At 46.6% G+C, this 17,571-nt stretch overlaps 1 protein-coding gene across 2 annotated transcripts in view; it reads right to left on the bottom strand.

The window, feature by feature from the left end:
- Positions 1–817: 817 nt before the first annotated feature.
- The window catches only part of DPYSL3 (dihydropyrimidinase like 3), a 319,685-nt gene continuing 302,931 nt past the window's right edge, over positions 818–17,571 (bottom strand). For both annotated transcript variants that reach the window (XM_063928096.1, XM_063928097.1), the window contains exons 12-14: positions 15,869–16,048; positions 1,660–1,822; positions 818–1,335 (exon numbers count right to left, since the gene is read on the bottom strand). In XM_063928096.1, coding sequence (XP_063784166.1) covers positions 1,244–1,335; positions 1,660–1,822; positions 15,869–16,048 — 435 coding nt within the window. In that variant the 3' untranslated portion in view covers positions 818–1,243. The remainder of the gene's footprint in view (positions 1,336–1,659; positions 1,823–15,868; positions 16,049–17,571) is intronic.

Raw genomic sequence — 17,571 nt, 5'->3', positions numbered from 1 at the left:
TGTTCCGCCCATATGTGGTACTTGCTGTGACCTTGGACGACGTAACAGCCCCACGATGCTTGCTGTGTCATCGGCAGTGTCTGCGGAAGCTGTACCCACTGACACTTGCGCGTATTGTGTGTTACGCTCATGCGCAGAAATTGTTCCGGATTAAAAGATGTCCATAACCCCCTTTTAATCCGGACAAAGCTAAATTGTCCAGATTGAAAGAGGTTCCGGATCATCGGTTGCCGGAAAATCGGTGGTGTACTTGTACTGGGAAAAGTTGTACACAAATGCAAAATAAAAAAGACATTATTTAAGCTTAATACAATTTCTATTCAAATAGTAGTTATAGTTTTCTTTTTAATTGTTATATCTGTACTGACTCACATGTGACATTGACCTCTGATACTGTGCTCTCCCCACATCCAATGCCAGGAAAGTCCCTTAAACTGTTTTTACATGAGTCTTGGTTATTACCAGCTCCCAGAAGTTGTAACGCGCAGCACTTTCCAATGAAGTCAGAGCCCTGTCACTGACCTCCTAAGTGCTGGAAAGGTCATGATGTAGACATGATGTCATTTGAAGTAAAAAGGCTTCTCACAAAGACATGAAAAGGGGCTTATAATAAGACAGTGTAAAATGAATACCATTGACTTGTTCACATTTAACGTGCAACAATAGCATGATCTTTATAATAAAAGCCTTTGATTTTTCAGAAACCCAAGGTAGGTATGCAATAACATGTATACCTTATTAAATATATCTTGATTGGTATACCTAGTACCCTGTGCATCATGTGACCCTGAAGAGACAGACACACAATGCAGACAAATTGTGGGACCTCCATTTTATTGCAGTTCTTGTATAAAAACAGAAAAGCTTGTTGACAGAAGATCCAAAAACGTTTCACAACTAATGAATTTATCCAACAGATATGTGTTCAATGCCTCATTTAAAAAAAAAAAAAAAAAATCCCAAAAACATAAAAACCACAGGAGAATGTAACCTTACCAGATACCCTCTTACACCCGCAACCAACTGAACTGCATGCACTGGTTGGAACGTAAGGCTATGCCATTATGGAGAAATAAAACAGCAACACTTTTAAAGCTAGGTAGCAAAACGCATTTGTAAAACATAAGGCCTGAATTTTAATAAATCCTTAGATTGAATTGGTTTGAAGTTTAATTTATATGGGAACCTCTCTGAAATACCATTTGTACCAATTTGGTTTTCCCACACTACTCTTCCTGGATGTTTAACTGAGAGATGTTATATTAGAGCGTCCACCAGGGGGTGCTACGATTCTTCTGCTGGCAGAACGGACACCACTCTCATCTCCCTGGTTTCCTGTGAATAAAAACAGTGAATTAGGCATCTGCAATCAAAGCTCAGGAGTTCTACGGATTATAGCAGTGCACTGCCAACAGAAGTAGTCACGTACCAACTCTAACAGTTTATGATGTTGTATGAACGGTTTAGTAACAGCTGTAATAAAATGATAACTTCAACTATATAAATTATTTTATTAAAAACTGGATGAGCAGATGGGATGTCAAGCCATCTTCTATGTTTATAATGGGGAATCATAGAGTATAATTTTTTATTGCAATATCCCCTCTTCGCACTTCTTTCCTAACTGTTCTATAAAAGCAAAGCTTCATATCCACTTACCACCTAGACTAAATGCAGAGTGGTGCAAGTTCCGGACTGGTGCAGACTGCCTCGTTGGGGAACCTTTAGCAGAGCCTGCTGGAGTGCCAGCTTTAGGAGTTGATGACAAATCAAAGACGGGCCCATCATACATACCCCGGGGGACGGCATGTAACTCTGCGATCTGTTTAGACAAAGCACAATGAAAAGATCTGAAACCCAGAATTTAGATTTTGATGTGGCACTTTAATTTTTTCTTAGATGCAGCAAAACTGTAATATAATCAATGCCTAACTTGTTGAAAGAAATGCACATTTCATGTCTTATCTTATTAGTCTTGCCACTGAGGTAGAAAGCAAGATCTTGGGCACTGATGGGAGGCAAAGAGGTGTGGCAAAGTTGAGAAGAGATTACAATTTATTAAAGACATTTAGGTTTACTTTCTTGTCTAAATATTGCAAATTGAATATTAATAGTAGTTGTATCTTTTTAATACTGTGTGTACATTGGGGCAGATGTATTAAGCCTGGAGAAGTGATAAAAGCAGTGATAAGTGGAAGGTTATAACGCAACAGCCAATCAGCTCCTAACTGTCATTTTTTCAAACCTTAATGATTTCTGGTGCGTTATCGTCTTTCACTTATCACTTCTACAGGCTTAATACATCTGCCCCCATTGTGTCTAATGTTCATGCTTCAATAAAGAAAAAGTTATGGAAAAAAATAAGAATTTACTCACCGGTAATTCTATTTCTCGTAGTCCGTAGTGGATGCTGGGGACTCCGTAAGGACCATGGGGAATAGCGGCTCCGCAGGAGTCTGGGCACAACTAAAAGAAAGCTTTTAGACTACCTGGTGTGCACTGGCTCCTCCCACTATGACCCTCCTCCAAGCCTCAGTTAGGATACTGTGCCCGGAAGAGCTGACACAATAAGGAAGGATTTTGAATCCCGGGTAAGACTCATACCAGCCACACCAATCACACCGTATAACTCGTGATACCATATCCAGTTAACAGTATGAAATTTAACTGAGCCTCTCAACAGATGGCTCATAACAATAACCCTTTTGTGAACAACAACTATGTACAAGTATTGCAGACAATCCGCACTTGGGACGGGCGCCCAGCATCCACTACGGACTACGAGAAATAGAATTACCGGTGAGTAAATTCTTATTTTCTCTGACGTCCTAGTGGATGCTGGGAACTCCGTAAGGACCATGGGGATTATACCAAAGCTCCCAAACGGGCGGGAGAGTGCGGATGACTCTGCAGCACCGAATGAGAGAACTCAAGGTCCTCCTCAGCCAGGGTATCAAATTTGTAGAATTTTGCAAACGTGTTTGCCCCTGACCAAGTAGCAGCTCGGCAAAGTTGTAAAGCCGAGACCCCTCGGGCAGCCGCCCAAGATGAGCCCACCTTCCTTGTAGAATGGGCTTTTACTGATTTAGGATGCGGCAGTCCAGCCGCAGAATGCGCCAGCTGAATTGTGCTACAAATCCAGCGAGCAATAGTCTGCTTAGAAGCAGGAGCACCCAGTTTGTTGGGTGCATACAGGATAAATAGCGAGTCAGTTTTCCTGACTCCAGCCGTCCTGGAAACATAAATTTTCAAGGCCCTGACTACGTCCAGTAACTTGGAATCCTCCAAGTCGCTAGTAGCCGCAGGCACTACAATAGGTTGGTTCAAGTGAAAAGCAGATACCACCTTAGGGAGAAACTGGGGACGAGTACTCAATTCTGCCCTATACATATGGAAAATCAGATAAGGACTTTTAAATGACAAAGCCGCCAATTCTGATACACGCCTGGCCGAAGCCAAGGCCAATAACATGACCACTTTCCACGTGAGATATTTTAGATCCACGGTCTTTAGTGGCTCAAACCAATGTGATTTTAGGAAATTCAACACCACGTTGAGATCCCAGGGTGCCACTGGAGGCACAAAGGGGGGCTGAATATGCAGCACGCCTTTTACAAATGTCTGAACTTCAGGTAGTGAAGCTAGTTCTTTTTGGAAAAAAATCGACAGAGCCGATATCTGTACCTTAATGGAGCCTAATTTTAGGCCCATAGTCACTCCTGCCTGTAGGAAGTTCAGAAATCGACCCAGCTGAAATTCCTCTATTGGGGCCTTATTGGCCTCACACCTAGCAACATATTTCCGCCATATGCGGTGATAATGTTTTACAGTTACATCTTTCCTGGCTTTAATCAGCGTAGGAATGACATCCTCCGGAATGCCCTTTTCCTTTAGGATCCGGCGTTCAACCGCCATGCCGTCAAACGCAGCCGCGGTAAGTCTTGGAACAGACAGGGCCCCTGCTGCAGCAGGTCCTGTCTGAGCGGCAGAGGCCATGGTTCCTCTGAGATCATCTTTTGAAGTTCCGGGTACCAAGCTCTTCTTGGCCAATCCGGAACCACGAGTATTGTCCTTACTCCTCGTTTTCTTATTATTCTCAGTACCTTTGGTATGAGAGGCAGAGGAGGGAACACAAACTGACTGGTACACCCACGGTGTCACTAGAGCGTCCACCGCTATCGCCTGAGGGTCCTTTGATCTGGCGCAATATCTCTCCAGTTTTTTGTTTAGGCGGGACGCCATCATGTCCACCTGTGGCCGTTCCAAACAATTTACAATCAGTGTGAAGACTTCTGGATGAAGTCCCCACTCTCCCGGGTGGAGGTCGTGCCTGCTGAGGAAGTCTGCTTCCCAGTTGTCCACTCCCGGAATGAACACTGCTGACAGTGCTAGCATGTGATTTTTCGCCCATCGGAGAATCCTTGTGGCTTCTGCCATTGCCGTCCTGCTTCTTGTGTCGCCCTGTCGGTTTACATGGGCGACCGCCGTGATGTTGTCTGACTGGATCAGTACCGGCTGGTGTAGAAGCAGGGGTTTTGCCTGACTTAGGGCATTGTAAATGGCCCTTAGTTCTAGAATGTTTATGTACAAGGAAGTCTCCTGACTCGACCATAGTCCTTGGAAGTTTCTTCCCTGTGTGACTGCCCCCCAGCCTCGAAGGCTGGCATCCGTGGTCACCAGGACCCAGTCCTGTATGCCGAATCTGCGGCCCTCTAGGAGATGAGCACTCTGCAGCCACCACAACAGAGACACCCTGGTTCTTGGAGACAGGGTTATTAGCCGATGCATCTGAAGATGCGATCCGGACCATTGGTCCAACAGGTCCCACTGAAAGATTCTGGCATGGAACCTGCCGAAAGGAATTGCTTCGTAAGAAGCCACCATCTTTCCCAGGACTCGCGTGCAGTGATGCACCGACACCTGTTTTGGTTTCAGGAGGTCTCTGACTAGAGATGACCGCTCCTGGGCTTTCTCCTCCGGGAGAAACACTTTTTTCTGGACTGTGTCCAAAATCATTCCCAGGAACAGTAGACGTGTCGTCGGAACCAGCTGTGACTTTGGAATATTCAGAATCCAACCGTGCTGGTGTAGCACCTCCTGAGATAGTGCTACTCCTACCAACAACTGCTCCCTGGATCTCGCCTTTATTAGGAGATCGTCCAAGTACGGGATAATTAAAACTCCCTTTTTTCGAAGGAGTATCATCATTTCCGCCATTACCTTGGTAAACACCCTCGGTGCCGTGGACAGTCCAAACGGCAGCGTCTGGAATTGGTAATGGCAATTTTGTACCACAAATCTGAGGTACTCCTGGTGAGGATGATAAATGGGGACATGCAGGTAAGCATTCTTGATGTCCAGGGATACCATGTAATCCCCTTCGTCCAGGCTTGCAATAACCGCCCTGAGCGATTCCATCTTGAACTTGAACTTTTTTATGTATGTGTTCAAGGATTTAAAATGGGTCTCACCGAACCGTCCGGTTTCGGTACCACAAACAGTGTGGAATAGTAACCCCATCCTTGTTGAAGTAGGGGCACCTTGACTATCACCTGCTGGGAATACAGCTTGTGAATTGCCTCTAGCACAGCCTCCCTGCCTGAGGGAGTCATTGGCAAGGCAGATTTGAGGAAACAGCGGGGGGGAGACGCCTCGAATTCCAGTTTGTACCCCTGAGATACTACTTGCAAGATCCAGGGATCCACCTGTGAGCGAGCCCACTGATCGCTGAAATTTTTGAGGCGGCCCCCCACCGTACCTGGCTCCGCCTGTGGAGCCCCACCGTCATGCGGCGGACTTGGAAGAAGCGGGGGAGGACTTTTGCTCCTGGGAACCTGCTGTTTGTTGCAGCCTTTTTCCCCTACCTCTGCCTCTGGACAGAAAGGACCCGCCTTTTCCTCGCCTTTTTCTCTGGGTCCGAAAGGACTGTACTTGATAAAACGGCGCTTTTTTAGGCTGTGAGGGAACCTGGGGTAAAAATGCTGATTTCCCAGCTGTCGCTGTGGAAACTAGGTCTGAGAGACCATCCCCGAATAACTCCTCACCCTTATAAGGCAAAACTTCCATGTGCCTTCTGGAATCTGCATCCCCTGTCCACTGCCGAGTCCATAAGCCTCTCCTAGCAGAAATGGACAATGCACTTATTTTAGATGCCAGCCGGCAGATCTCCCTCTGTGCATCTCTCATGTATAAGACTGAGTCTTTTATATGCTCTATGGTTAGGAGAATAGTGTCCCTGTCTAGGGTGTCAATATTTTCTGACAGGGAATCTGACCATGCAGCGGCAGCACTGCACATCCATGCTGACGCAATAGCTGGTCTAAGTATAATGCCTGAGTGTGTATATACAGACTTCAGGATCGCCTCCTGCTTTCTATCCGCAGGCTCCTTTAGGGCGGCCGTATCCGGAGACGGAAGTGCCACCTTTTTAGACAAACGTGTGAGCGCTTTATCCACCCTAGGAGGTGTTTCCCAACGTGCCCTATCCTCTGGCGGGAAAGGGAACGCCATTAGTAATTTTTTAGGGATTACCAATCTTTTATCGGGGAAAGCCCACGCTTCTTCACACACTTCATTTAATTCTTCAGATGGGGGAAAAACTACGGGTAGTTTTTTCTCCCCAAACATAATACCCTTTTTAGTGGTACTTGGGTTTATATCCGAAATGTGTAATACCTCCTTCATTGCCTCAATCATGCAACGAATGGCCCTAGTGGACATTAGATTTGACTCATCGTCGTCGACACTGGTATCAGTATCCGTGTCGACATCTGTGTCTGCCATCTGAGGTTGCGGGCGTTTTAGAGCCCCTGATGGCCTTTGAGACACCTGGGCAGGCACGAGCTGAGAAGCCGGCTGTCCCGCATTTGGCATGTCGTCAAATTTTTTTGTGTAAGGAGTCAACACTTGCACGTAATTCCTTCCATAAAACCATCCACTCAGGTGTCTGCCCCGCAGGGGGTGACATCACTTCTATAGGCATCTGCTCCGCCTCCACATAATTTTCCTCATCAAACATGTCGACACAGCCGTACCGACACACTGCACACACACCGGGAATGCTCTAACAGAGGACAGGACCCCACAGAAGCCCTTTGGGGAGACAGAGAGAGAGTATGCCAGCACACACCAGAGCGCTATATAATGCAGGGACTAACTGAATTATGTCCCCTATAGCTGCTATAATATTTACTGCGCCTAAATTTAGTGCCCCCCCTCTCTTTTTTACCCTTTTCTGTAGTGTAGACTGCAGGGGAGAGCCAGGGAGCTTCCTTCCAGCGGAACTGTGAGGGAGAAATGGCGCCAGTGTGCTGAGGGAGATAGCTCCGCCCCTTTTTCGCAGACTTTTCTCCCGCTTTTTTAAGGATTCTGGCAGGGGTAATTATCACATAATAAGAATTTACTTACCGATAATTCTATTTCTCGGAGTCCGTAGTGGATGCTGGGGTTCCTGAAAGGACCATGGGGAATAGCGGCTCCGCAGGAGACAGGGCACAAAAAGTAAAGCTTTCCGATCAGGTGGTGTGCACTGGCTCCTCCCCCTATGACCCTCCTCCAAGCCTCAGTTAGGTACTGTGCCCGGACGAGCGTACACAATAAGGGAGGAATTTTGAATCCCGGGTAAGACTCATACCAGCCACACCAATCACACCGTACAACTTGTGATCAAACCCAGTTAACAGTATGATAACAGAGGAGCCTCTGAAAGATGGCTTCCTAAACAATAACCCGAATTAGTTAACAATAACTATGTACAATTATTGCAGATAATCCGCACTTGGGATGGGCGCCCAGCATCCACTACGGACTCCGAGAAATAGAATTATCGGTAAGTAAATTCTTATTTTCTCTATCGTCCTAGTGGATGCTGGGGTTCCTGAAAGGACCATGGGGATTATACCAAAGCTCCCAAACGGGCGGGAGAGTGCGGATGACTCTGTAGCACCGAATGAGAGAACTCCAGGTCCTCCTTAGCCAGAGTATCAAATTTGTAAAATTTTACAAACGTGTTCTCCCCTGACCACGTAGCTGCTCGGCAAAGTTGTAATGCCGAGACCCCTCGGGCAGCCGCCCAAGATGAGCCCACCTTCCTTGTGGAGTGGGCCTTTACAGATTTAGGCTGTGGCAGGCCTGCCACAGAATGTGCAAGTTGGATTGTGCTACAGATCCAACGAGCAATCGTCTGCTTAGACGCAGGAGCACCCATCTTGTTGGGTGCATACAATATAAACAACGAGTCAGATTTTCTGACTCCAGCTGTCCTTGCAATATATATTTTTAATGCTCTGACAACGTCCAGTAACTTGGAGTCCTCCAAGTCACTTGTAGCCGCAGGCACTACAATAGGCTGGTTCAGATGAAATGCTGACACCACCTTAGGGAGAAAATGCGGACGAGTCCGCAGTTCTGCCCTGTCCGAATGGAAAATCAGATATGGGCTTTTGTAAGATAAAGCTGCCAGTTCTGACACTCTCCTGGCCGAAGCCAGGGCTAGTAACATGGTCACTTTCCATGTGAGATATTTTAAATCCACCTTTTTTAGTGGTTCAAACCAATGAGATTTTAGAAATTCCAAAACCACATTGAGATCCCACGGTGCCACTGGAGGCACCACAGGAGGCTGTATATGCAGCACTCCCTTAACAAAAGTCTGGACTTCAGGAACTGAAGCCAATTCTTTTTGAAAGAAAATCGACAGGGCCGAAATTTGAACCTTAATAGATCCCAATTTGAGACCCATAGACAATCCTGATTGCAGGAAATGTAGGAATCGACCCAGTTGAAATTCCTCCGTCGGAGCACTCCGATCCTCGCACCACGCAACATATCTTCGCCAAATGCGGTGATAGTGTTGCACGGTTACTTCCTTCCTTGCTTTAATCAAAGTAGGAATGACTTCTTCCGGCATGCCTTTTTCCTTTAGGATCCGGCGTTCAACCGCCATGCCGTCAAACGCAGCCGCGGTAAGTCTTGAAACAGACAGGGACCCTGCTGAAGCAAGTCCCTCCTTAGAGGTAGAGGCCACGGATCTTCCGTGATCATCTCTTGAAGTTCCGGGTACCAAGTCCTTCTTGGCCAATCCGGAACCACTAGTATCGTTCTTACGCCTCTTTGCCGTATAATTCTCAATACTTTTGGTATGAGAGGCAGAGGAGGAAACACATACACCGACTGGTACACCCAAGGCGTTACCAGCGCGTCCACAGCTATTGCCTGCGGATCTCTTGACCTGGCGCAATACCTGTCCAGTTTTTTGTTGAGGCGAGACGCCATCATGTCCACCATTGGTCTTTCCCAACGGGTTACCAGCATGTGGAAGACTTCCGGATGAAGTCCCCACTCTCCCGGGTGAAGGTCGTGTCTGCTGAGGAAGTCTGCTTCCCAGTTGTCCACTCCCGGGATGAACACTGCTGACAGTGCTATCACATGATTCTCTGCCCAGCGAAGAATCCTTGCAGCTTCTGCCATTGCACTCCTGCTTCTTGTGCCGCCCTGTCTGTTTACATGGGCGACTGCCGTGATGTTGTCCGACTGGATCAACACCGGTTTTCCTTGAAGCAGAGGTTCTGCCTGGCTTAGAGCATTGTAGATTGCTCTTAGTTCCAGAATGTTTATGTGAAGAGACGTTTCCAGGCTCGTCCACACTCCCTGGAAGTTTCTTCCTTGTGTGACTGCTCCCCAGCCTCTCAGGCTGGCGTCCGTGGTCACCAGGATCCAATCCTGTATGCCGAATCTGCGGCCCTCCAATAGATGAGCACTCTGCAACCACCACAGAAGAGATACCCTTGTCCTTGGAGACAGGGTTATCCGCTGGTGCATCTGAAGATGCGACCCTGACCATTTGTCCAACAGATCCCTCTGGAAAATTCGTGCATGGAATCTGCCGAATGGAATTGCTTCGTAAGAAGCCACCATTTTTCCCAGGACTCTTGTGCATTGATGTACAGACACCTTTCCTGGTTTTAGGAGGTTCCTGACAAGCTCGGATAACTCCTTGGCTTTTTCCTCCGGGAGAAAAACCTTTTTCTGAACCGTGTCCAGAATCATCCCTAGGAACAGCAGACGAGTTGTCGGCATTAACTGGGATTTTGGAATATTCAGAATCCAGCCGTGCTGTTTTAGCACTTCTTGAGACAGTGCTAATCCCCTCTCTAGCTGTTCTCTGGACCTTGCCCTTATTAGGAGATCGTCCAAGTATGGGATAATTAATACGCCTTTTCTTCGAAGAAGAATCATCATCTCGGCCATTACCTTTGTAAAGACCCGAGGTGCCGTGGACAATCCGAACGGCAGCGTCTGAAACTGATAGTGACAGTTTTGTACAACGAACCTGAGGTACCCCTGGTGTGAGGGGTAAATTGGAACGTGGAGGTACGCATCCTTGATGTCCAAGGACACCATAAAGTCCCCTTCTTCCAGGTTCGCTATCACTGCTCTGAGTGACTCCATTTTGAACTTGAACTTCTTTATGTACAGGTTCAAGGACTTCAGATTTAGAATAGGTCTTACCGAGCCGTCCGGCTTCGGTACCACAAATAGAGTGGAATAATACCCCTTTCCCTGTTGTAGAAGAGGTACCTTGACTATCACCTGCTGAGAGTACAGCTTGTGAATGGCTTCCAAAACCGTCTCCCTTTCTGAGGGGGACGTTGGTAAAGCAGACTTCAGGAAACGGCGAGGCGGATCTGTCTCTAGTTCCAACCTGTACCCCTGAGATATTATCTGCAGGATCCAGGGATCTACCTGCGAGTGAGCCCACTGCGCGCTGAAATTCTTGAGACGACCGCCCACCGCCCCCGAGTCCGCTTGAGAAGCCCCAGCGTCATGCTGAGGCTTTTGTAGAAGCGGGGGAGGGCTTCTGTTCCTGGGAAGGAGCTGCCTGTTGGTGTCTCTTCCCCCTTCCTCTGCCTCGTGGCAGATATGAATATCCCTTTGCTCTCTTGTTTTTAAAGGAACGAAAGGGCTGCGGTTGAAAAGTCGGTGTCTTTTTCTGTTGGGGAGTAGCTTGAGGTAAAAAGGTGGATTTCCCGGCTGTAGCCGTGGCCACCAAATCTGATAGACCGACTCCAAATAACTCCTCCCCTTTATACGGCAAAACTTCCATATGCCGTTTTGAGTCCGCATCGCCTGACCACTGTCGCGTCCATAAACTTCTTCTGGCCGAAATGGACATAGCACTTACCCGTGATGCCAGTGTGCAGATATCCCTCTGTGCATCACGCATATAAAGAAATGCATCCTTTATTTGCTTTAAAGACAGTAAAACATTGTCCCTATCCAGGGTATCAATATTTTCAATCAGGGACTCTGACCAAGCTACTCCAGCACTGCACATCCAGGCTGTCGCTATAGCTGGTCGTAGTATAACACCTGTATGTGTGTATATACTTTTTTGGATATTTTCCATCCTCCTATCTGCTGGATCTTTAAGTGCGGCCGTCTCAGGAGAGGGTAACGCCACTTGTTTAGATAAGCGTGTGAGCGCCTTGTCCACCCTAGGAGGTGTTTCCCAGCGCGCCCTAACCTCTGACGGGAAAGGGTATAAAGCTAATAACTTCTTTGAAATTAGCATCTTTTTATCGGGGGCAACCCACGCTTCATCACATACATCATTTAGTTGTTCTGATTCAGGAAAAACTATAGGTAGTTTTTTCACACCCCACATAATACCCTGTTTAGTGGTACCTGTAGTATCAGCTAAATGTAACGCCTCCTTCATTGCCAAAATCATATAACGTGTGGCCCTACTGGAAAATACGGTTGATTCGTCACCGTCGCCACTGGTGCCTGTGTCTGGGTCTGTGTCGACCGACTGAGGCAAAGGGCGTTTTACAGCCCCTGACGGTGTTTGAGGCGCCTGGACAGGCACTAACTGATTGTCCGGCCGTCTCATGTCGTCAAACGACTGCTTTAGCGTGTTGACACTATCCCGTAATTCCATAAATAAAGGCATCCATTCTGGTGTCGACCCCCTAGGAGGTGACATCCCCATATTTGGCAATTGCTCCGCCTCCACACCAATATCGTCCTCATACATGTCGACACACACGTACCGACACACAGCAGACACACAGGGAATGCTCTTAACGAAGACAGGACCCCACTAGCCCTTTGGGGAGACAGAGGGAGAGTTTGCCAGCACACACCAAAAGCGCTATATATGACAGGGATAGCCTTATAATAAGTGCTCCCTGTATAGCTGCTTTTATAATATAATTTTTGCCACTATTTTGCCCCCCTCTCTTGTTTTACCCTGTTTCTGTAGTGCAGTGCAGGGGAGAGACCTGGGAGCCGTCCTGACCAGCGGAGCTGTGTAAGGAAAATGGCGCTGTGTGCTGAGGAGATAGGCCCCGCCCCTTTTCCGGCGGGCTCGTCTCCCGCTCTTTAGTGTATTCTGGCAGGGGTTAAATATCTCCATATAGCCCCCGGAGGCTATATGTGAGGTATTTTTTAGCCAAATAGGTTTTCATTTGCCTCCCAGGGCGCTCCGCGCCCTGCGCCCTCAGTGACTGCCGTGTGAAGTGTGCTGAGAGGAAAATGGCGCACAGCTGCAGTGCTGTGCGCTACCTTTAGAAGACTGAGGAGTCTTCTGCCGCCGATTCTGGACCTCTTCATGTTTCAGCATCTGCAAGGGGGCCGGCGGCGAGGCTCCGGTGACCATCCAGGCTGTACCTGTGATCGTCCCTCTGGAGCTGATGTCCAGTAGCCAAGAAGCCAATCCATCCTGCACGCAGGTGAGTTCACTTCTTCTCCCCTAAGTCCCTCGTTGCAGTGATCCTGTTGCCAGCAGGACTCACTGTAAAATAAAAAACCTAAGCTAAACTTTCTCTAAGCAGCTCTTTAGGAGAGCCACCTAGATTGCACCCTTCTCGGCCGGGCACAAAAATCTAACTGAGGCTTGGAGGAGGGTCATAGGGGGAGGAGCCAGTGCACACCACCTGATCGGAAAGCTTTACTTTTTGTGCCCTGTCTCCTGCGGAGCCGCTATTCCCCATGGTCCTTTCAGGAACCCCAGCATCCACTAGGACGATAGAGAAATATAGCCTCTGGGGCTATATATTGTGATTGTTTTGCCAGCCAAGGTGTTTTTATTGCTGCTCAGGGCGCCCCCCCCTCCCCCAGCGCCCTGCACCCTCAGTGACCGGAGTGTGAAGTGTGTATGAGGAGCAATGGCGCACAGATGCAGTGCTGTGCGCTACCTTGGTGAAGACAGAAGTCTTCATGCCGCCGATTTTCCGGACTTCTTCTGGCTCTGTAAGGGGGACGGCGGCGCGGCTCTGGGACCAAACACCAAGGTCAGTTCCATGCGGTCGATCCCTCTGGAGCTAATGGTGTCCAGTAGCCTAAGAAGCCCAAGCTAGCTGCAAGCAGGTAGGTTCGCTTCTTCTCCCCTTAGTCCCTCGTTGCAGTGAGCCTGTTGCCAGCAGGTCTCACTGTAAAATAAAAAACCTAAATTATACTTTCTTTCTAAGAGCTCAGGAGAGCCCCTAGTGTGCATCCAGCTCGGCTGGGCACAAAAATCTAACTGAGGCTTGGAGGAGGGTCATAGTGGGAGGAGCCAGTGCACACCAGGTAGTCTAAAAGCTTTCTTTTAGTTGTGCCCAGACTCCTGCGGAGCCGCTATTCCCCATGGTCCTTACGGAGTTCCCAGCATCCACTAGGACGTCAGAGAAAAGGCATTTAGGGTTAAAGCTTAAGTATAGATAACTAAAAGTATGTTTGTTTGATAAAGTGCAATGCTTTCTGATGAAGTCGCTAGTAGTATATGTGACAATGTCATTAGATCAGGCATTCCCAACCTCTGTCTTCATGGCACATTAATCATTCAGGTTTTAGTGATATCCAGGCTTCAGCACATATAGTTAAATAGTAACCTCAATTATTTGTATTTAAGTCACCTCTGCTCAAGCATTGATATCATTAAAACCTGGCCTGTTATAGTGGGCCTTGAGAGCTGAGGTTGGGAATGCCTGCATTAGAAGCTCAAGCCTTTCAACAACTACAGATGTGATTACATTCACCTATGCTTAATCATGTTCACGGGCAAAAACCCAGGTTTTTCCTGTATGTCTGAAAAGAGTACTAGACTATCCTCTACTCCATTACAACAGCACCTAACCCTCAGTGTCTGCCAACATGAGGATTATTTCAGTGTCCTGTCCCCTGATGTTTTTATACCATGTACGTGTCCTACAATAATTTGTACTGCAAATCATTGTTTTCTTGTTTGGCTCATTTATTTATGTAATTTGTTAGGCCGCTGCGGAACCCTTGTGGCGTCATATAAATGATAAACAATGATAATTAAATAATACTGAATCAATATATAATAAATTAACAGAACAGTAAATGATCATAAGATTACCTTTTGTTAAATGTTAGTATTAGTCTTGCTGAGAATATTCTATTTAGCTTTGGTCACTAATACCCCTTTTCCACCACCCTTGCGACCTGGGTTATTTCCGGGTCGGGTTCATTTCAACCTGGGTAGCTTGCAGGATTTAACATGAGAGCTACTCTGGTTACAGGGCAGTGTGAACGGGTAACTCGTGTTGTCCGCTCCCATTTAAGCCCTATGGAGAGCCGGCTCACCGATGCTTGGAGATGACAATCTCCAAGTTACAAAAGAGCGGCTTTACCCCATGGGCTAGATTTAAAAAGTGGTCACAGGTTGGAGATGAAAATGTAAAGCGCCACTATCATACAGTGTACTGCATGTTTGTGGCGCTTTCCCTTTCCAACTTGGTGAGAACAGCAGCTTCCATATATCCCCCAAGCCTCTGTCCAGTGACACTGAAGGGTCTGTTACTATATACTGTGACAGCAGCTGTGTCTTTGCGTATACTCACTTGAAATCAATTTTAAAAAGGACAAAAATAGACGGCAGCGGACACAGTGAGGTCACACATTAGCATAAACCTGACAAACAGGCTTTCAGGAACATCCCTCTGACTGGCCCTGGGTAATGATGGTGGTGGTGGTGGTGGTGGTGGTGGTGGTGGGGGGGACGGGACGACGACGACACACAATAACAGTCTGAGTAGAGTAAGCCCTGCTACTTTATTTTGTATTTCAGAGACACTGGTATGAATGTAGTAACATCAAGTGGTCCTGGATTTAATAGGCTAGAGCAGTAAATCTGTCCAGATGTGTATTACATGCACTGCAACTATGAGTATGTGTGACATGCATGTGAACCATTTGCAGGGAACCATACAGCACGTATCAGTCCTGTCAGGATTTATGTGCCCATAGCAATGCTCAGACTGGCTCAGCAGGGTACCAGGAAATACGCAGCGGGCCCCTTTCCACGCAGCCTGCTGCATACAGTTAGAAAGCAGAGCTGAAGCGTGCAGGCACCACAGAAGAAGAGCGATGCATATAAGATCCATTGGCCCTTCTGTCTGGGATGGGTGCAGGCTTATTCCGTGGTTTCCATGCATGTTTGCAATTATTTAAAGGGGTTCCAGCCACTGATATTTAAGGGCTCAATCCTATTCCTCACAAAATTTTTGCAGGTGCAAGAAAGTGCGGCGCTATGCCACACTCACGGTATCGCTGACTTGCGCATTTCAGCAAGTCAGACACTAAAAGGGGCAGCGAGGGGTGCAAGTTCAGGTGCCGTTACCAGCATTTACATGTCATGGAAATGGCACTTTGTGGGAGATTGGATTGACCCTTAAAGTCTGCATTTAAATAATCGACAAACTGTACAATATTCATTTTGTTTTGTTTATTAGAAAAACTATTTTCTATCAATCCTGGTGTATATCTTTTAGCATTTTTTTTATTTCACTAGATTTGACTGCTTAGTGCTAATATACAGCTAATATCACTGTCACTATTACAATTCTAATTGGAGTCTCACCTTAGTCCGGGCTTTGATTCGCTTGTATACGTAGTCAGAGAAAGGAGTACAGGAGATAAAGCGGCCAGTTCCCTGAGTCACGTGAAGGGTACCATCCTCCATCATGATTTTTCCTTGGCAGATAACCACAAGGGGTGCCCCCTGCAGCTCCATGCCTTCAAAGATATTATACTCTGCAGCCTAGAACAGACAACACAAATCACCATATCATTAGGTCAATGTGCACAAAATGAGGTGTCAGGTAATTTCTAATTATGCAGATCAGGTAGAAGTAATGCAATAAAAATCTTAGAAAAGCTTCACAATCACATAATATACTTAATCTGATATGAAACAACAAGTGGTTACTATAATCGTTTCTAGCACTTCATCTATAATTATACAAATCAGTATAATAGCTCTGCAAACTCTACCTGATGCTGTCATCCAGGATTTATTTACTGCACCATCAGGATCCCCCTCTCACTAGTATGAAACCTTGGTGCGGTTGGCCTGTGCAGACTTGAGGGGGTCCCGTACCTTGGACTTGAACTTTAGTGTTGTGGACCCACCAGATGAGGTCACCTGGTCGATGTTGGTGGACCCATATATTTTTAGCCAAAACTATGCTAAGCACCTCAATTATGCTCAGTTAGATTGTAGAGGTTATTGTAATAATACGGATTAGTAGTGCTTAGTACTACAGAGTATGCATCTGCATTGTTTCTGTGTGGAACTACAAGTCTCGGTATGATAGCACCCCTTATGTTTGGAATAAGGATTTGCAAATACACACTAATCAACAAGTTTAAGAGACTAACCTCAGATACTCATCAAACAATGTCAATTTGCATTAGAACATTAAGGACAAGACCTATGAAAGTTTTCAGGTTTCAATGAAAGATTTACTATGAACTTAGAAAGTTTAGAAAAGGACACACCATTTAAAATAGAGTATAAACATTTTTCCAACCCTGTATATCACTGATCGTTCTATATTGTTTTGGTCTAGGTCGCAGGGTATGCAGCAGGGGCTCCCACACTACACACCCTGCACCCAGACACTATACTTCAGTATCTCCTGAGTGCCATAGAAAGCACTGGGAAAATGGCACCACCCCCATCTTCACAGTGATTTCTGCAAGCTCAGTAGAGAAATCACAGGAAAAATGGCGCCACCAGAGACAATTATGCACGTGCATAGTGCCAGCGAGAGGAGAAGGCCCACACAGAGACTGCACATGGGCCCCCTCCTCTTGGGGCAAGGAAAAGGAAACCATATGCGTCTAACCAGGAAACAATTCAAAGATACAGGCGAGAGACACTCATTTGCTAGACAAGAGGAGCACGCTATGTTATATGAGAAGGGTATATGAGTAAACAGTTCTGGAACTTCAATTCTTTCACATCTAGGATGGCTCAGATGAATAGACCTGTCACCAAGAAGGCATAAAACTACTTTTATTGCATCCATATGGTTAGATATTATTCTAAAATTAAAAATGTTTGCCCAAAAAGGATTAAAATGCCACAAAGATTTTTGTTTTATATCTTCCTTCTCATTACGTCATCCAACAATTGCATGCAATAATGAGGTGTTGGCTTATTTACATTTACTATCTGGCTCAGCCAGCGTTGGCTCCTGTATCAGACGGCTGGACAGCTCCAAGGCACATTGTCATCCAATTAGATCATTAGTGCTTTGTCTTAAAACAGGCCAATAC

Source organism: Pseudophryne corroboree, chromosome 6, assembly GCF_028390025.1.
Source record: "Pseudophryne corroboree isolate aPseCor3 chromosome 6, aPseCor3.hap2, whole genome shotgun sequence".
Taxonomy (NCBI): Eukaryota; Metazoa; Chordata; class Amphibia; order Anura; family Myobatrachidae; genus Pseudophryne; species Pseudophryne corroboree.
Note: the sequence above shows the minus strand (reverse complement) of the source record. Positions and strands in the feature narration are given on the sequence as shown.